The sequence below is a fragment of the Salmo salar genome, chromosome 10 (assembly GCF_965601325.2).
Source record: "Salmo salar chromosome 10, fSalSal1, whole genome shotgun sequence".
In the NCBI taxonomy this organism is placed as follows: domain Eukaryota; kingdom Metazoa; phylum Chordata; class Actinopteri; order Salmoniformes; family Salmonidae; genus Salmo; species Salmo salar.
In genome coordinates, this window is record NC_138300.1 from 39,819,521 (window position 1) to 39,840,661 (window position 21,141).

The window sequence follows — 21,141 nt, forward strand, 5'->3', positions numbered from 1 at the left end:
GAGAGCGTGTGTATTGCCCACCTCTGTTCGTCCCCCTGGCTCATGTCGTGCAGGAGGACGTAGTATTTCAGTGTGTTGGGGATGAACCACTTGGGGTTGGTGTACTCTCCATTGTGCTGGATCCTGTGCTGCTCCTGAGACAGCTTGAGGAACTGCTCCACTGGTACAGGCTCACTGGACGACACCACCAACAGACCTGCAGGAGCACCAGTCAAGGAACCACAACCAGAGAGAAGTGGGGGAGAGAGAGCAGCAAAAGGAGAAGAGAATGAGTAGGGAGGGTGGGGAGAGAGGATGAAATTAGAGAAGGGGAAATAGCTGGAGATTGACAGAGGGACAAACTGAAAAATGAATGCCCTTTTAGTGTAAGAGCTGTTTGAAAAGACCATCTTTTGATTTGATATTGAGATACAAAAGCTGCATTTGACCTTTAAAGATAGCCTACGCACAAATCTCAGAACTATAGGCTCAACGCATTATCACTGACCCCTTGACTTTTCCCACATTTTGTTATGTTACAACCTGATTCTAAAATTGATTAAATCGTCCCCGTCCCCCTCAATCTACACACAATACCCCATAACAATAAAGCAAAAACAGTTTTTTGGACATTTTTGCAGAACTTAACTAGGACATTTACATAAGTATTCAGACCCTTTCAGTGTACCTTGCTGAAGCACCTTCAGCAGCGATTACAGCCTCGAGTCTTCTTGGTTATGACGCTACACACTTGGCACACCTGTATTTGGGGAGTTTCTACCATTCTTCTCTACAGATCCTCTCAAGCTCTGTCAGGTTGGATGGGGAGCATCGTGCACAGCTATTTTCAGGTCTCTCCGAAGATGTTAGATCAGGTTCAATTCCAGACTCTTCCTGGGCCACTCAAGGACATTCAGAGACTTGTCCAGAAGCCATTCCTGCATTGTATTGGCTGTGTGCTTAGGGTCGTTGTCCTGTTGGAAGTCTGAAGTCCTTAGCGCTCTGAAGCAGGATTTCATCAAGGATCTCCATACTTTGCTCCGCTCATCTTTCCCTCAATCCCGACTAGTCTCCTAGTCCCTGCCGCTGAAAAACATCCCCACAGCATGATGCTACCACCACCATGATTCTCTGTAGGGATGGTGCCAGGTTTCCTCCAGACATGACCCTTGGCATTCAGGCCAAAGAGTTCAATCTTGGTTTCATCAGACCAGAGAATCTTGTTTCTCATGGTCTGAGTCCTTTAAGAAAACTCCAAGCGAGCTGTCATGTGCCTTTTACTGAGGAGTGGCTTCTATCTGGCCACTCTACCATAAAGGTCTGATTGGTGGAGTGCTGCAGAGATGGTTGTCCTTCTCTCATCTCCACAGAGGAACTCCGGAGCTCTATCAGAGTGACCATCGAGTTCTTGGTCTCCTCCCTGACCATCGAGTTCTTAGTCTCCTCCCTGACCAAGGCCCTTCTCCCCTAATTGCTCAGTTGGGCCAGGCAGCCAGCTCTAGGAAGAGTCTTGGCTGTTCCAAACTTCTTCCATTTAATAATGATGGAGGCCACTGTGTTCTTGGGGACCTTCAATGCTGCAGACACTTCCCCAGATCTGTCCGTCGACACAATCCTGTCTCGGAGCTCTACGGACAATTCCTTCGACCTCATGGCTTGGTTTTTGCTCTGACATGCACTGCAAACTGTGGGACCTTATATAGACAGGTGTGTGCCTTTCCAAATCATGTCCAATCAATTGAATTTACCACAGGTGTACTACAATAAAGTTGTAGAAACATCTCAAGGACGATCAATGGAAACAGGAAACACCTGAGCTCAATTTCGAGTCTCATAGCAAAGGGTCTAAATACTTATGTAAAAATGTCTAAAAACCTGTTTTCGCTTCGTCAGTATTGTGTAAATTGATGAGGATTTCTTTTAATTGAATCCATTTTAGAATAAGGCTGTAACGTAACAAAATGTGGAAAAGGGGAAGGGGTCTGAATACTTTCCGAATGCACTGTATATGATCACACTCGTAATATGTCATTTGTTGTAATAAAAAAATAAACAGTCAGGTACTTAATTGTTACCTAAAAATGATTTGATTTATCATGATCATAGTGTTTATTGTAGTATGTTGAAGCAGAGAAGGATACAGGCGAGGTAGTGGTTGAGGAACTCATGGTCAGAGGCAGGCATGGACTGGAGGAAGCTCTCCCTGTACGCCTCAAACCAGGGAGTCGTGGCTGGAGAGAGGACAACAACAAAATGAGAGCAAGAACATCACTCTAACCTGACCTCCATGCAACACAACCCTGAGAGGGTGGAGCTGCACCGAGACCACCTGAAGTCTGACACCCAGGGGCGCTGCTGAGAGAGGTCTATACACACCCAGCTCAACCAGACAGGAGAGGCTGGGAAGTGACACATACACTGATTTCTGAAGGGTCTGATTGTGTAGCTGCAACAAATGATACTCAGGGAGAGAAATAAATGAATGATTAGCCAGATGAAAGAGAGGAAGGATTTTACCAGCAGTCAATACTTCTTTTATCCTAAATCCCATTGAGATGCAGAGAGCATCTTGCTGCTTATTGCAGACTATATTTGTCATCAAGAGATACACCCAGTATTGTCAGGCAGTAACATTGACAGGACAATGAGGATCAAAGCAAGTGTAGACACCTACGTATGAGAGTGAGGAAATAGTGTTGTCTGCATACTGACTCAGGTACTATCAGAACTCGTCCAATAAGAAGCTCTCGTGATCTTTAAAAGGTGTGCCCTAATGAATACATCCCGGTAATTCCACCATCTCTGGTTCTCTCCCTCTTCACATTCATCACAACACAACGACAGCAGGCTGTGTGTTTGGACTAGATCAACTGATAAGTGAACTGTACAGAGCTGCCGGTGTCTCGCTCCATGTGTGGAAGCAAAAACCGACAGACCCACGTATATTTTTGGACAGAGAACAGCTCTACGCGTCAGCTCTACAAAAATATAGGCCTAAATAAATAGCACAGCAAGAAGCAACAATCAAATCAAAAGAGACCATTGAATCTCAGATTCAATCTGACTATGGATGGAGAAACTTTCAACCAAGACTGCCAGTAAAACAATAATAATTTGGTTATATAGCAGTACATTTACTATAGTAGAACACAGGCACAACAGCACAATGAGGAAGATGAACCTATAAACCTCTGGGCACGGCTCCAGTCCATTTTCCAAAAGATTAGGCAGCAAGACATTTACATTAATCATTGTATGGCAGAGAAATCATGAGAAAGGGAATCTAAAACCACCAGAGGTCAGTCTAGTGTTGCACGGTATACACCAAAACTTCAGTACTTTTTCGATACTAGAACATGAAAAACGGTTTGGTACCAGAATTTCTGTTACTTTAGCTACATCTGTCAAATGTGTCTCACGTCATATACCAATTGAGAGGATCGAGTCTGTCTTGTAATTTGTCTGAATCTTTTCAAGGGGGCAGTAGCTTGCCAGGCTGCACTAATGCATACAGCGCAAGCTTTTGAAAAGCAAGCAAAAGATCATAGACCATAGTTCTAAAACGACAAAAAAAAACATTTTTACAAATGACATTTGCAATGTAACTGTTATTATTCTACTAAGTTTGAATTATTTTTGAGTGACAATGACATGAACATATATATTTTTTAAACCTTTATTTAACTAAGCAAGTCAGTTAAGAACAATTCTTATTTTCAATGACGGCCTAGGAACAGTGGGTTAACTGCCTTGTTCAGGGGCAGAACGACAGATTTTTACTTTGTCAGCTCGGGGATTTGATCTTGCAACTTTTCAGTTACAAGTCCAACGCTCTAAACACAAGGCTACCTGCCTATATTCAGCATGACATTCACGTGAGCATTATAATATGATTACACAAGCCAAAAATCATGTGAAATGCACTCAAACTTGACAGCAATATATGTAGACCACTTTGCGTTAGTTTGGGCTTGCTACCAGTAGCCACTAGCCAGCCAGCAGCCCTGGGCAGAGAATTGCACCCTGGGAAGTGAAATGTACTATGCTGTGTAAATTCCATTGCATTTCTATTGCATGTAGACTATTACAATATAGAAGCTTCAGAAAGTAGCTTCAAAGTGTTTGTTGTTTTGTAACTATTAATTTAATACATTAAAATATTTAGCTGTAATGAATCCTAGGTCTAAAGAATGTCCTTTGACCCAATATTATGGCCATAGATGAGAAAATGAACCCTGATATGTATCAAATTATATTTCAAAACAGTTTTTGTAAAATCATTTTGTATGCCCTGAGTCTCATATGTTTTTGCATAATTAACATTTTTGATATTCTTGTTATTTAATATGGTGCATGATCTCTTTTTTTTTTACTGAATATGGAATATATTCCATTTATTCTACTAGTTATCAACATATTGTTCAACGTTTCAAAAAATTAAGCCGAGTGGTTATTCTGTGACTTCAGCTAATATGTTTTCTTTTTTTTGTTGCCATGGTATCATTCCAGTATCGTTTTGGTATTATGATACTAAACCAGATATCGAAGTATAAAATATGTAAAAAATAATGATCTGCATATCGTGACAACACCAGTTCCGTTTTTGAAAAATGTCGAGACAAAGGCCTAAATAAACATTCATTTGAAAAGTCAAAACAAGCATAACTCACACATAATTGTTAGTGTCCACTGTTCTGCACAATTCATTTAGTGCCATATACACTGCTCAAAAAAATAAAGGGAACACTAAAATAACACATCCTAGATCTGAATGAATGAAATAATCTTATTAAATACTTTTTTCTTTACATAGTTGAATGTGCTGACAACAAAATCACACAAAAATAATCAATGGAAATCCAATTTATCAACCCATGGAGGTCTGGATTTGGCGTCGCACTCAAAATTAAAGTGGAAAACCACACTACAGGCTGATCCAACTTTGATGTAATGTCCTTAAAACAAGTCAAAATGAGGCTCAGTAGTGTGTGTGGCCTCCATGTGCCTGTATGACCTCCCTACAACGCCTGGGCATGCTCCTGATGAGGTGGAGGATGGTCTCCTGAGGGATCTCCTCTCAGACCTGGACTAAAGCATCCGCCAACTCCTGGACAGTCTGTGGTGCAACGTGGCGTTGGTGGATGGAGCGAGACATGATGTCCCAGATGTGCTCAATTGGATTCAGGTCTGGGGAACGGGCGGGCCAGTCCATAGCATCAATGCCTTCCTCTTGCAGGAACTGCTGACACACTCCAGCCACATGAGGTCTAGCATTGTCTTGCATTAGGAGGAACCCAGGGCCAACCGCACCAGCATATGGTCTCACAAGGGGTCTGAGGATCTCATCTCGCTACCTAATGGCAGTCAGGCTACCTCTGGCGAGCACATGGAGGGCTGTGCGGCCCCCCCAAAGAAATGCCACCCCACGACTGACCCACCGCCAAACCAGTCATGCTGGAGGATGTCGCAGGCAGCAGAACATTCTCCACTGCGTCTCCAGACTCTGTCACGTCTGTCACATGTGCTCAGTGTGAACCTGCTTTCATCTGTGAAGAGCACAGGGCGCCAGTGGCGAATTTGCCAATCTTGGTGTTCTCTGGAAAATGCCAAACGTCCTGCAAGGTGTTTGGACTGTAAGAACAACCCCCACCTGTGGACGTCGGGCCCTCATACCACCCTCATGGAGTCCGTTTCTGACCGTTTGAGCAGACACATGCACATTTGTGGCCTGCTGGAGGTCATTTTGCAGGGCTCTGGCAGTGCTCGTCCTGCTCCTCCTTGCACAAAGGCGGAGGTAGCGGTCCTGCTGCTGGGTTGTTGCCCTCCTACGGCCTCCTCCACGTCTCCTGATGTACTGGCCTGTCTCCTGGTAGCGCCTACATGCTCTGGACACTACGCTGACAGACACAGCAAACCTTCTTGCCACAGCTCGCATTGATGTGCCATCCTGGATGAGCTGCACTACCTGAGCCACTTGTGTGGGTTGTAGACTCCGTCTCATGCTACCACTAGAGTGAAAGCACCGCCAACATTCAAAAGTGACCAAAACATCAGCCAGGAAGCATAGGAACTGAGAAGTGGTCTGTGGTCACCACATGCAGAACCACTCCTTTATTGGGGGTGTCTTGCTAATTGCCTATAATTTCCACCTGTTGTCTATTCCATTTGCACATCAGCATGTGAAATGTATTGTCAATCAGTGTTGCTTCCTAAGTGGACAGTTTGATTTCACAGAAGTGTGATTGACTTGGAGTTATATTGTGTTGTTTAAGTGTTCCCTTTATTTTTTTGAGCAGTGTATGTACTAAGGCAAATTAGCCAAACCTGAAATTAGTCATTGAATGATTGGTTGTTACTTTTATTAGCGTAGTTTGTACCATGTTTACAAACAAGCAAACCTTATGTCACCCATAATCATTTCCTATCCCTTACTTTTCAGAGAGGACCGCAGGTTAAAGCTGATTAAGAGAGAACAGAAGGACACAGGAGTTATATGCTACTAATGCTCATACATAGTATTTTAAACCTATTTGAAACCATTTCAAATACATTAGCTGTGCTTGATTGATCTTGCCTGGCACAATGGAACCAATATACCAACCAAGGATAGGCCAGTTTAAATTATAAAAATGGAGGATGTTATGAGAGAAGGACAGTCTGAAACAGCTATGCTACGGAGAGAAAGAAGAACGGAGAGAGGGATAGCTGTAAACGGAAAGAAGAGAGGGGGAGAGGTAGGGCCACCCCCTACATAGATATTGTGAGGTTATGTCGGGTGAGGCGAGAGTACAGGTACCTGTATAATGCTTGGAGGTGCTGAGTTCCGTTAGTGTGTCCCTCCAGTCACTGTACCAGGGGACGCTAGCTTTAACAGAGCAATCTGACGGGGGGAGAGAGAGTCAGTGACTAGCGTTAGCAACATCCCATTACCTGTACAAGATCTCCCACTGATGTTTACCATTCATAGCTCATCCACAGTACCAATATCATAGATAGTATACATCACATTGTAGATACCACATTGTAGCTAGTTGACCACTGTAGGGAAAACCAGGGAAGAACAGCAGTATATGAGACTGTGCTGCTGGAGAGGGTCATTCTCACAACCATGGCTTCCACTTTGACCTACAAATGTGACCTATAGATAGCTTGGAAAAAAGGTTAGCCCAAATCATAAGCTTAGCTTCCAGTTTAGCTTTCAACAAAACAGTGACGACATAATATACAATTTCTATGCTCCATTCATAGGTCAAAGGGAGAAATAGGAGAGCCATAGTTGGGTTAACTTAACTGTAGGTTAGGGTTAGAGGAGGCTGTTTGATCCAAGCAAGGTCCACTAACAGTATGGGAGCAATAGAGTGGATTGGAGAGGTTTGTGGATGTGGACCAGCAGGGGGAAACACACGCTTGATAGTCACCACAAAGTTCCTGCACTGCTACCCAAAGGTCATTCCTTGTGAAAATGGAACAGGAATCTCCATTAACTTTCCAGAAATTTCTCCAGGCTGTACTCATATAACGAACCAGGTTTTCATCCAACATTTTTGTGAGCAAAGTACATGCTGGATAAAAACAAATGTTTTTTAAAACATTACGACATCCCTGATGGAAACAGCAAATGTTGTTGTTAAACTTTACAAATGTCCACAAAACAAAATACGCTAGACAAGGTGGGATCTTTTCTTGTTGGTAAAATTAATTATGCAAGAAATCGAGTTGTTAACTCTTACGTGCAAATATTGAATATAACAACCATCATATCAAAGTAAACATGGAGTCACGCGATGACATGTGTGGCTCTCAAACTACGACTCGGAAAAGCATGCAGTTTATTAGGCTACAGATGAAATAAGCTATGATGAACTTCACAGGCTGGTGAAAGTGCAAGGTGATGAGCTTGATGTTCCTTTCTAATAAATATCAAGGGTCTTATTCTGGTGATATGATGATCAATGCTTGGCTGCCAATTGACAATTAAAAATAATTTAACTCCTTTGTCCATAATATCATCATGTAGGCTATACCCACACTGTATCTGCGAGCTGTTGGCTTGAACGCACGTGCCTATTCCAGAGTTGGCATATGTGTTAAAACCATCAGTAGATTTGAAAATTAGATGGAAACCCACTTAACTTGTTCTGGTTTTTTTCTCGATACATGGGAATTTAACTACAAAAGTTATTTTTATGTGCACTGTCACCTCACACAGCCTTTTATCTGCAACAAGTCAATTTGATGGAAACACATACCTGGTGGGAAAATATGCATATTGTTTTTATGCAGATTTGTGAATATCCGCATGAAAATCTGTCACCAATTGGATGGAAACCAAGCTATACACACAGAAAAATAATATGTCCTGCAAAAAGCATTTCTCTGAGCTAAATGTCAGGTAACTAAAAGTGTTTAGGGATATTTCTGTTCCACTGTCAAACGGCCTGACCTGTAACGTTGTAGGTTAGAGGTTGAAGTAGGCTCTTACCCAAGGGTCGTCCAGGTCAATAAAAGAGAACATAAAACGAGAGAAGTTCATAAATTACAAAATGAGCAAAAGAAAAGAATAAGCAAATCACTCCCATATTGCAATATGTTTGCTGTTATTGTCCGTCTGGATTTTTTTTTAATAAATCCCTCCAGTCATGCCTCTCGAGTGTCTGCTGCCATCTGCAGGACAGTCTATGAAACTACAGGACAAGTCTCACGTTCATCACCAATAAACACTACATTCCTACAACTCATTAAACACTCCATCCTTTATCCATGTCACGCTCATCCCCTTCTTTCTCTGTCCAAATTACTCACCACTAATATTAAGGTCATAGTCTCCGGCGGTGATGACATTGGCCACACCCCCCTCTGCTGGTTGGCACGCCGACACCACCTCGCTGAGCAGCCGTCGCTGGGCGGGGCCATGGACGCCGGAGGTGGGAACAGACGGGCGTGTCACCACGTTGTTGACACTGATGCGAAGGTTCTTCACCACCTGCACCTGGTTGTTAGGGTCCCTCATGTGACCTATTGAGAGACCCGTATGGGACAAGATTAGGCTACATACGCACAATCATACATCATATGTCTTTGAGCTGGACATGAGAAAATATAGGCTATTCAGATGTTACCAATAAACCACATGAGAGCGTTGATTGAAGTGTGCATCTCCTTTTTCCTTTCAGATACAGACAGTCAAAGGAAGAAAATAATTCAAAATTTTAACGAAAGTGGGGGATGATACTAAACGTGTGAAGAGACGTGGACGTGAGACTAAATTAAGGTCGTACAAAACACCCAACTACTTTTGACTACTGCATGAAGGCTCCACAGAAACAGCGTCCTTACAACTTCATGCAGTAAGAACATTATCATGAAGCAGCATGTTTGGACAGCCCGGACATCAAAGCATACACTCACATTCAAACGGTCATGTAGCCTAACTCTTATGGCACTTCTCATTTTTTACATAGAGAAGAGAAGGGTTGTGTCCCCCTCTAAGTCTGTCTGGCCTGTCAACAATTTGGAAACATTCCTACAGAAATTAGATTACATTTGACTGAAAAGCAGGGACACACATACAGAGAATTTGCTTTTCAGTGGTGTGTAAGAAATTTGTGAGAATGCCACAACCCGTTTGCGGGAGTAACATCACTAATTCGAGGAATTTCCCCCAGAATACACACATCAACACCAGCTCAGCAGCTTCTAAATTGTTAGTCTATTGTTGTTCTACAGGTAGCTGTGACAACTGTGCTGTAATGTAGGGCTGACTGACCCTCTGGGGAGACAGGTGCAGGAGGACAATAGGAAACCCCTAGTCCAACTCCTCTTCTCTTGAGCAGAATATGTAAGCTATGCATTCCACAAATCTAATGTAAATGGTGTCTTGTGTCTCGATGAGAGGCGGTTATTTTTATTTATTTATTATTTTACCTATGGGCAGTGCCTTAGACCACTGCGCCACTCGGGAAGCCCGATAGGGGTAATTATAAGACAACCAGGGTTATTACAGGTCAGTGAATGTAATGGATGTGATTTTATCATAGCCTGATGATTAAAACCCAGTCTTGTTTATTCCAAAACATAGTTTTCCAATTTCACATGAGCCATAGCAAAAACAAACATGGTAGCTATGGATGTGGTTGCTAGGCCTTTGTAGCAAGACTATACGGTAGCTATGGATATCGGTTGGAAACTACATAGCTAACTAGCTAGCTAGCTTGCATTAAGACTAAGGTAGCCAGGACATTTCATTGTCAGACCATGAGTAACCTGGCATTGTAAATGCCAGTGGTAAACTAGCACTAAGCCGAATTACTAATACAAGTACAGTTGAAGTCGGAAGTTTACATACACCTTAGCCAAATACATTTGAACTCAGTTTCACAATTCCTGACATATAATCCAAGTAAAAATGCCCTGTCTTAGGTCAGTTAGGATCACCACTTTATTTTAAGAATGTGAAACGTCAGAATAATAGTAGAGAGAATGATTTACTTCTTTCATCACATTACCAGTGGGTCAGAAGTTTACATACACTCAATTAGTATTTGGTAGCATTGCCTTTAAATTGTTTAACTTGGGTCAAACGTTTCGGGTAACCTTCCACAAGCTTCCCACAATAAATTGGGTGAATTTTGGCCCATTCCTCCTGACAGAGCAGGTGAAACTGAGTGAGGTTTGTAGGCTTCCTTGCTCGCACACGCTTTTTCAGTTCTGCCCACACATTTTCTATAGGATTGAGGTCAGGGCTTTGTGGTGGCCACTCCAATAACTTGACTTTGTTGTCCTTAAGCCATTTTGCCACAACTTGGAAGTATGCTTGGGGTCATTGTCCATTTGGAAGACCCATTTGCAACCAAGCTTTAACTTCCTGACTGATGTCTTGAGATGTTGCATCAATATATCCACATAATTTCTCCTCATGATGCCATATATTTTGGGAAGTGCACCAGTCTCTCCTGCAGCAAAGCACCCCCACAACATGATGCTGCCACCCCCGTGCTTCACGGTTGGGATGGTGCTCGTCGGCATGCAAGCCTCCCTCTTTTTCCTCCAACCATAACGATGGTCTTTATGGCCAAACAGTTCTATATTTGTTTCATCAGACCTGAGGACATTTCTCCAAAAAGTACGATCTTTGTCCCCATGTGCAGTTGCAAACCGTAGTCTGACTTTTTTATGGTGGTTTTGGAGCAGTGGCTCCTTCCTTGCTGAGCGGCCTTTCAGGTTATGTCGATATAGGACTCGTTTTACTGTGGATATAGATACTTTTGTACCTATTTCCTACAGAATCTTCATAAGGTCCTTTGCTGTTGTTCTGGGATTGATTTGCACTTTTTGCACCAAAGTATGTTCATCTCTAGGAGACAGAACGCGTCTCCTTCCTGAGCGGGATGACGGCTGCCTGGTCCCATGGTGTTTATAGTTGCGTACTATTGTTTGTACAGATGAACGTGGTACCTTCAGGCGTTTGGAAATTGCTCCCAAAGATGAACCAGACTTTTGGTCTACAATTGTTTTTCTGAGGTCTTGGCTGATTTATTTTGATTTTCCCATGATGGCAAGCAAAGAGGCACTGAGTTTGAAGGAAGGCCTTGAAATACATCCATTGGTACACCTTCAATTGACTCAAATTGTCAATTAGCCTATCAGAAGCTTCTAAAGCCATGACATAATTTTCTGGAATTGTCCAAGCTGTTTAAAGGCACAGTCAACTTAGTGTATGTAAACTTTTGACCCACTGGAATTGTGACACAGTGAATTATCAGTGAAAATCTGTCTAAACAATTGTTGGAAAAATTACTTGTGTCATGCACAAAGTAGATGTCCTAACCGACTTGCCAAAACTATAGTTTGTTAACAATAAATTTGTGGAGTGGTTGAAAAACGTTTTAATGACTCCAATCTAAGTATGTAAACTTCCGACTTCAACTGTAGCTGCTTAATCCAAGTTCAACTGAATGGCCATCTCTGTCTCAGACTCCATCTTCCTCCTGTTAGCCAGCTTTTTAGCGTATACTATGTCAAATATGGTCGGGCGTTGTTCAGTCAGTGACACTGTCCCACAAGATGACTGGCTGTTAGCTGGCTAAGTACCTTTGAAATTGGCTAAGATAGAAAGCAGACAGTCTACTTTGAAGTTGCAGCTAAACAACTTAGTATGACAGGCGAAGTTTAACTCCCACGTCCCTGCCAGCCCCACTTAACGTTAGTCTAGCTGGGCCTCTTCCCAGCCCTTTGACACCAGAAAGCCTAATTTGCTAACGGCATTAGCTGCAAAGACACCCAAGACGGTTGCAGACGTACGACAATGGCGGACATATCGTGTCCTATCGGGTGACACATTGAAGAAACAAGACAAAGGCCTCTGTTTCAGCACCACATCTGCTACTGGTTAACCATTCCTGTCACTTGACTTGACTGTCAAAGTGACGGCAGTAGCTGTGGAGTGTAGCTAGCTAGTTAGTGTTGCTAACGTTAGCACGCTTAGCTGGCTAGGATAACATGTTACGTTAATGATAAGTAGCTAGCTAACAACTGTGGACATCAAACACACAAATGTCGCAAAAGCTTGATTTTAGATTCCCCTTGTGTAGTGTGGAAGTTCTAGCATGAAAACTTCAAGTTGTTGTGTATCAAAGCCCTCACCTTCGGAGGTTAACCGGCAGAAAGGTCTTAACAGCTCCGAGAAATTAAGGTTGTTTTTACGAGTCACTTTTTCCGCATCTTCGCTGCACAGGACAGCCACCATCGGAACAAACGAGTCCTGGATGAACTCCTGCACAGACTGTACGCACTGAGCCATTGTGGTCTGCTTGAGAGGCCCAGACTACGAAATTATATTTCTCTCTGGATTTAGATAGTGAAAAGCTATCCACTTCTGAGTTGAAAACAACTCCCCTACTGACAGTGCAAGGCAGCCATGTTGAATTCTACAGTTGCCTGATTCGCTTCGGTCGTGACTAGTTACCACAGCCACAAAGTCATAAACTCCGCCTATTTTTTAAATGTCTCTTCGTTATTTAACAAACTACTAACATTATGCGTAACTCTAACCTTAAATTAAGACAAAAATAAATACAATTAAATGCATTTTTACGATATAGCCAAATGTGACTTTGTGTCTATGCTATTTAGTGGAAACCATTCGCTTCCTGGAAATATGCAATTGCAGTCCGCAATTCAGGGCGTTCCTGCATCTGCAGGAACCCCTCTTTATACTTATATTGGTAAACGTTTAAACTACAATAGGCGAGAGATAGGGGCGCAGCTGTACAGTAGGTACCAGTTGGATGCCAATCGCCGATAAACCCCACAAAAGAAGAAGCGAGGGCTACAACAGTAGACAGTGTCCTTCACCCAGTTTGTCGGGTACTGTTTTAATGGGTGTGATTCTGATTCATGCCTATGGGGACTGATACATGTCAAAATTAAGCCTAGTGAGGCTACTGATACCTCTCACCAAGTCACCTAACATCTCCCTAGCCCATAAGATACCACCATGAATTAACGGAGACAAGTTTTTTAGAAGGCATCAAACTGCTGACACGTTCATGTCACATGACACGTACACCAGTGGAGGCTGCTGAGGGGAGGATGGCTCATAATAATGGCTGGAATGGAGCAAATGGAATTTCATCAAACACATGGAAACCACGTGTTTGATGTATTTGATACCATTCCACTTATTCCACTCCAGCCATCCTCCCTAATTTTATTTCTTTATTTTATTTCACCTTTATTTAACCAGGTAGGCCAGTTGAGAACAAGTTCTCATTTACAACAGTGACCTGGCCAAGATAAAGCAAAGGAGTGTGACAAAAACAACCACACAGAGTTACACATGGGATAAACAAACGTACAGTCAATAACACAATAGAAAAATCCATGTACAGTGTGTTGTGTCTTTGGCTATGCCGGATTAAGTGATATGACATGCTATTCTATAAAATCCTTTCTCTGTAATTAATATTACCTGATTAAGCTAATCATGTAAATGTAATTAACTAGAAAGTCGGGGCACCACGAAAGAATGTTTATAGAGCTGTTATCTTCCGAATAAACTCTTAAAGACCTAGTAATATTTTACATCAATAGCAGTCAATATTAATCCTCACCTTATTTCAGTCTCATATGAAAGTTGTAAATTCTTGGTTATCTTCACGAACCCTGGCTAACAAGTTGAATCAGCAATGCAAAATTGGGTTTAATTATTTATTTACCAAATACCTAACTAATCACACAGAATTACATATACACATAATACAAATTATGTCATACTGGTGGACGGAACCTGTCCCTGGTGGACGGAACCTGAATGAGGCTTGTTACACAAAGAGAGAGGGTTGGGCTTGAATGAAAGAGCGGGAAGACTGAGGAACAAAGGGAGAAGCTGTGCTATCGTAAATACAGTATCTTATGCATTCTAAATTACCGCCCATTTGGAAAAGGAAAATGCAATAAATATTTACTCTGAGCTGCGCTTCGGTAAGTTGGTCGTAGATGCTGGCCGTGTTGGCCAACAGAGATCTTCCTGTCCTTGGAAGAATATCTCTGGTGGTAAATTGGATACGTTGTAGTATCTTCGTTGCGTGTTAGACTGGATACGTCGTCCGTCCTTTCCTAGCCACGTTTACAGTGGCCGCTGCAAACTCAACGGCTATGAGGTATCACTTCTGTAGTGAATAAGAGTTCAAAGTTCATACCATTCACAACCAAAGCTCACGCTGAGGTTGGCTTAGTTCTGTAATTGACATGTTAGTCCTTTTTAACGCAGAGGCTGCAGACCTCACGTACCCGGAACAGGAGGTTACATTTTTGTCAAGGGCTTATATAGTGGAGGGGGAGAAGGGTGTGTTTCATAGTTTATAACCCATGTCTCTTCACAGGGGCGGGCCACTGATTGAGCAGGCTCTAACCTTATGAAAACCCAATTCTCTCATTTGGAAGCTAAAATTACATTTAATCTTATCATAAATTGTTTCATATTCAAACATTTAATTTGCACAACAATTCCATGTGAATCTGATAACTAGAGGGTGTATACTTTCCCAGATACAGTTTATGTTGTCCTGTCATCAGTCATAATGTCTCAGATGACAACCGAACAGACATTATATACATTAAGTACCAACGCATATTTTCAACTGGTTCTATTACCGAAATATGGTTCCTTTCACCCACTTGTTTGATGTTCCCAGACTCTCTATGTTTAACAAAGGCTATTCAAGAGTCCTTCAGAGAGCGAGGGAAGGGAGAAAGGTATTTATGGGGGGGTGATAAACCTTACCCACAGGCCAACATCATGACAAGTGTGTGCAAATGTAGTAAGATTAAGGAGGTAAGGCAATAAGTAGGCCATAGTAGCGAAATAATTACAATTTAGCATTAACACTGTAGTGATAAATGTGCAGATGATAATGTGCAAGTAGAGATACTGGGGTGAAAAAGAGCAAAAAAACAAATAAAAAATATGGGGATGAGGTAGTTGGGTGTGCTATTTACAGATGGGCTGTATACAGGTACAGTGATCGGTAAGCTGCTCTGACAGCTGATGCTTAAAGTTAGAGAGGGAGATATAAGTCTCCAGCTTCAGTGATTTTTGCAATTCGTTCTAGTCATTGGCAGCAGAGAACTGGAAGAAAAGGCGGCCAAAGGAGGTGTTGGCTTTGGTGATGACCAGTGAAATATACCTGCTGGAGCATGTGCTACAGGTGGGTGTTTCTATGGTGACCAGTGATCTGAGATAAGGCGGGGCTTTACCTAGCAAAGACTTATAGACGACCTGGAGCCAGTGGGTTTGGCGACGAATATGTAGCGAGGGCCAGCCAACGAGAGCATATAGGTTGTAGTGGTGGGTAGTATATGGGGCTTTGGTGACAAAACAGATGGCACTGTGATAGACTACATCCAAGTTGCTGAGTAGAGTGTCGGAGGCTATTTTGTAAATTACATTGCCGAAGTCAAGGATCAGTAGGAGTCAGTTTTACGAGGGTATATTTGGCAGCATGAGTGAAGGAGGCTTTGTTGTGAAATAGGAAGCCGATTCTACATTTAATTTTTGATTGGAGATGTTTATGTGAGTCTGGAATGAGAGTTTACAGTCTAACCAGACACCTAGATATTTGTAGTTGTCCACATATTCTAAGTCAGAGCCGTCCAGAGTAGTGATGCTAGTCGGGCAGTAGGTGTGGGCAGCAATCGGTTGAAGAGCATGCACTTAGTTTTACCAGCATTTAACCCTGTGCCACCCCCATAGAGACTGCCAGAGGTCCAGACAACAGGCCCTCCGATTTGACACACTGAACTCTATCTGAGAAGTAGTTGGCGAACCAGGCGAGGCAGTCATTTGAGTCTGCCGATAAGAATGCGGTGATTGACAGAGTCGAAAGCCTTGGCCAGGTTGATGAAGACGGGTGCACAGTACTGTCTTTTATCGATGGCGGTTATGATATCGTTTAGGACCTTGAGCGTGGCTGAGGTGCACCCATGACCAGCTCGGAAACCAGATTGCATAGTGGAGAAGGTAAGGTGAGATTCGAAATGGTCGGTGATCTGTTTGTTAACATGGCTTTCGAGGACTTTAGAAAGGCAGGGCAGGATGGATATAGGTCTATAACAGTTTGGGTCTAGAGTTTCTCCCCTTTTGAAGAGGGAGATGACCGCGGAAGCTTTACAATCTTTGGGGATCTCAGACGATACAAAAGAGAGGTTGAACAGGCTAGAAATAGGGGTTGCAACTATTTTGGCAGATAATTTTAGAAAGAGAGAGTCCAGATTGTCTAGCCCAGCTGATTTGTAGGGATCCAGATTGTGCAGTTCTTTCAGAAAATCAGCTATCTGGATTTGGGTGAAGGAGATGCGGGGGGGGGGGGGGGGGGTTGGCCGGGGTAAGAGTAGCCAGGTGGAAAGCGTTGCCAGTCGTAGAAAAATGCTTATTGAAATTCTTGATTATCGTAGATTTATCGGTGGTGAAAGTGTTTCCTAGCCTCAGTGCAGTGGGCAGCTGGGAGGAGGTGCTCTTATTCTCCATAGACTTTACAGTGTCCCAAAACTTTTTGGAATTAGTGCTACAGGATGCAAATTTCTGTTTGAAAAAGCTAGCCTTAACATTCCTAACCGACTGTGTATATTGGTTTCTGACTTCCCTGAAAAGTTGCATATCGCAGGGTCTGTTCGATGCTAATGCAGTACAGCACAGGATGTTTTTGTGCTGGTCAAGGGCAGTCACGTCTTGAGTGAACCAAGGGCTATATCTGTTTTTAGTTCTACATTTTTTGAATGGGGCATGCTTATTTAAGATGGTGAGGAAAGCACTTTTAAAGAACAACCAGGCATCCTCTATTGACGGGATGAGGTCAATATCCTTCCAGGATACTCGGGTGTTTTAGGGAGCGTTAGACAGTGATGAGGGGTGGTCGTTTGACCGCGGACCCTTTATGGACGCAGGCAATGAGGCAGTGATCACTGAGATCCTGGTTGAAGACAGCAGAGGTGTATTTAGAGGGCTAGTTGGTCAGGATGATATATATGAGGGTCCCCATGTTTACAGATTTAGGGTTGTACCTGGTAGGTTCCTTGATAATTTGTGTGAGATTGAGGGCATCTAGCTTAGATTGTAGGACAGCCGGGGTGTTAAGCATATCCCAGTTTAGGTCACCTAACAGTACAAACTCTGAAGATAGATGGAGGCAATCAATTCACATATGGTGTCCAGGGCACAGCTGGGGACTGATGGGGGTATGTAACAAGCAGCAACAGTGAGAGTCTTATTTCTGGAAAGGTGGATTTTTAAAAGTAGAAGCTTGCACTGTTTGGGCACAGACCTGGATAGTGTGACAGAACTCTGCAGGCTATCTCTGTAGTAGATTACAACTCCGCCCCCTTTGGCAGTTCTATCTTGTCGGAAAATGTTGTAGTTGGAAATTTCTGAATTTTTGGTGGCCTTCCTAAGACAGGATTCAGACACAGCTAGGACATCAGGGTTGGCGGAGTGTACTAAAGTAGTGAATAAAACAAACTTAGGAGGAGGCTTCTGATGTTAACATGCATGAAACCAAGGATTTTACGATTACAGAAGTCAACAAATGAGAGCACCTGGGGAATAGGTGTAGTGCTGGGGGCTACAGGGCCTGGGTTAACCTCTACATTACCAGAGGAACAGAGGAGGAGTAGGATAAGGGTACGGCTAAAGGATATAAGAACTGGTCGTCTAGTGTGTTGGGAACAGAGACTAAAAGGAGCAGATTTCTGGGCGCGGAAGAATAGATTCAAGGCATAATGTACAGACAAGGGTATGGTAGGATGTGAGTACAGTGGAGGTAAACCTAGGCATTGAGTGACGATGAGAGTGGTTGTGTCTCTAGAGGCACCAGTTAAGTCAGGCGAGGTCTCCGCATGTGTGGGGGGTGGGACAAAAGAGCTATCTAAGGCGTGTTGAGCAGGACTGGGGGCTCTACAGTGAAATAAAACAATAATAACTAACCATAACAGCAGTAGTCAAGGCATATTGACATTAGGGAGAGGCATGTGTAGCCGAGTGATCATAGGGTCCAATGAGCAGCGATAGATTAGTCAGGGAGCTGTTCGGTAGTCGCTACTCCGCTAGGCGAGCGGGAGACACGGCGTTCAGAAAGCTAGCGGGCCGGGGCAAGCAGATGGGTCTTTGGCAACATCGCAATGGAAAATCCTGTTAAAACCACATCGATTACGTGGCAGACCAGTCTTGATGGCCGTGTCGGCCATAAAGTGTCCAGGCCAATTGTCAAAAGAGGTATTGTAGCCCAAGAATTAGCTGGTATACCTCTTCGGCTAGTCGGGAGATGGGCCTAGCTCGAGGCTAGCTCAAGGCTAACTGGTGCTTGCTTCAGGACAGAGGCATTAGCCAGCAATAGCCCCTCGGTTGCAGCTAGCTAGCTGCGATGATCCGGTGTAATGGTCCAGAGCTTGCGGCAGGAATCCGGTGATGTGGTAGAGAAAAGCAGTCCGATATGCTCTGGGTTGATATCACGCTGTGCAGACTGGCAGGTATTGACCGAGCTAACGCTGGCTGGTGTCCGAGCTAACGGTGAAGACCGCTAGCAGTGGCTAAGTGACTACTAGCTAGTAGCTAGTTAGCTGGCTAGCTTCTGATGGGGGTTCCAGTTATAAAGTATAAAAATAGCAGATCCGTACCACCTTGGGTGAAGCGGGTTGCAGGAAAGTATATTTAGTTCGTAGATGGAAAGTGAGATTAAAATACATACGAAAAAAAACCGAAGAAACCGACTATTTACACGGGACAAGACAAACACACGTCCGACTGCTACACTATCTTGGGTCCTATCTCAATTGAGGTGCCACCAACCTCCTGTGACATACATGTCATGTAGACGTAGTGTCACATTGTGGACACGTGACACTGACATGTCAAGTGTCAGTTTGCGTGTACGTTTATTATGAAAGATCTCACCATGAATGCCTTAAAAATGTCTATATGACTTCTATGTGTACATCAATGTTTTGTATGAGACCACCTAAAGCGAGACAGATTCAAGCCCAAGACCGGAGCAAATCGAGTCTGAGTCAAGACAAAGACCAGAGGGGGGCGAGACTGAGTCATGACCAAGACCGGGAAGGGGACAAGGGGTCTCCGGGAGGGGACAAGGGGTCCGATACCGAGCCAAGACCTTCACAAGAAAAATGTGAGTCCAATTCAAGACCATGATTATAATTTTGTCAAATCGCCACCGTAATAAGAGTGAAAAATGTCCAGTATTTCTGTGTTCATATTTCAGAAGAACATATTGATTCTTTAGAGATTCAGAATGGTGAAAAATGTATGCTGAGGTCAAATATACCCATTCCACAAATTATTACCTACCCAAACACAGTGGGGAACAATGAGGGCCTTCTACGCCTTCAAATTGTATTTGTCACATGCGCCATATACAACAGGTGTGGACCTTACCGTGAAATGCTTACTTACAAGCCCTTAACCAACAATGCAATTCAAGAAATGGAGTTAATCAAATATTTACTAAATAAACTAAAGTTAAAAAAAATCTAATCAATCACAAGCTAGCACAAGAAATATACATAAGAATAATGAAACAATATACAGGGGGTACCGGGTCTATATGCGGGGGTACCTGTTAATCAATCAATCAAATGTATTTATAAAGCCCTTCTTACATCAGCTGATATCTCAAAGTGCTGTACAGAAACCCAGCCTAAAACCCCAAACAGCAAGCAATGCAGGTGTAGAAGCACGGTGGCTCGGAAAAACTTCCTAGAAAGGCCAGAAACTAGGAAGAAACCTAACCTTAATTGAGGTAATTTGTAAAGTGACTATGCATAGATAATAAACAGCGAGTAGCAGCAGTGTAAAAGCCATTTGATATGTTTAGTTGTTCAGCAATCTTATGGCTTGGGGGTAGATGCTGTTAAGGAGTCTTTTGGTCCTAGACTTGGCGCTCCGGTACCGCTTGCCGTGCGGTAATAGAGAGAACAGTCTATGACTTGGGTGACTGGAGTCTTTGACAATTTTTTGGGCCTTTCTCTGACACCGCCTAGTATATAAGTCCTGGATGTCAGGAAGCTTGGCCCTAGTGATGTGCTGGGCCGTACGCACTACCCTTTGTAGCGCCTTCCGGTCTGATGCTGAGCAGTTGCCATACCAGGCGGTAATGCAACCAGTCAGGATGATCTCAATGGTGCAGCTGTAGAACTTTTTGAGGATCTGGGGTCCCATGCCAAATCTTTTCAATCTCCTGAGGGGAAAAGGTGTTGTCGTGCCCTCTTCACAACTGTCTTGGTGTGTTTGGACCGTGATAGTTTGTTGGTGATGTGTGACACCAAGGAACTTGAAACTCTCGACCCGCTCCACTTCAGTCCCGTCGATGTTAATGAGGGCCTGTTTGGCTCTCCTTTTCCTATAGTCCACGATCAGCTCCTTTGTCTTGCTCACATTGAGAGAGAGATTGTTGTCCTGGCGTCTCCCTATAGGCTTCAGAGAAGGGCTAAGGATTAATAAAATAATAATAATTATTATATTATTCTTTTCAATTATGTTCTGATTTAATCTCTTCAGTTTTTGTTTTCTTTCCATCGATCCTATACAGTGGTGTAGTGGTACCTGGAGAAGTGGGTATACTCCAATTTTGCCAAAGATATCCCAAAATGACCTGC

At 43.2% G+C, this 21,141-nt stretch overlaps 1 protein-coding gene across 2 annotated transcripts in view; it reads right to left on the minus strand.

The window, feature by feature from the left end:
- trappc8 (trafficking protein particle complex subunit 8) overlaps positions 1–12,930 on the minus strand; it is a 97,882-nt gene extending 84,952 nt beyond the window's left edge. Inside the window, exons 1-5 of one of the 2 annotated variants that reach the window (XM_014123258.3) lie at positions 12,622–12,929; positions 8,782–8,994; positions 6,776–6,859; positions 2,121–2,210; positions 22–196 (exon numbers count right to left, since the gene is read on the minus strand). In XM_014123258.3, the coding sequence (XP_013978733.2) occupies positions 22–196; positions 2,121–2,210; positions 6,776–6,859; positions 8,782–8,994; positions 12,622–12,778 (719 nt within the window). In that variant the 5' untranslated portion in view covers positions 12,779–12,929. Of the gene's footprint in view, positions 1–21; positions 197–2,120; positions 2,211–6,775; positions 6,860–8,781; positions 8,995–12,621 lie in introns of both variants that reach the window. The other variant, XM_014123256.3, reaches the window with a different exon arrangement.
- Positions 12,931–21,141: the final 8,211 nt, after the last annotated feature.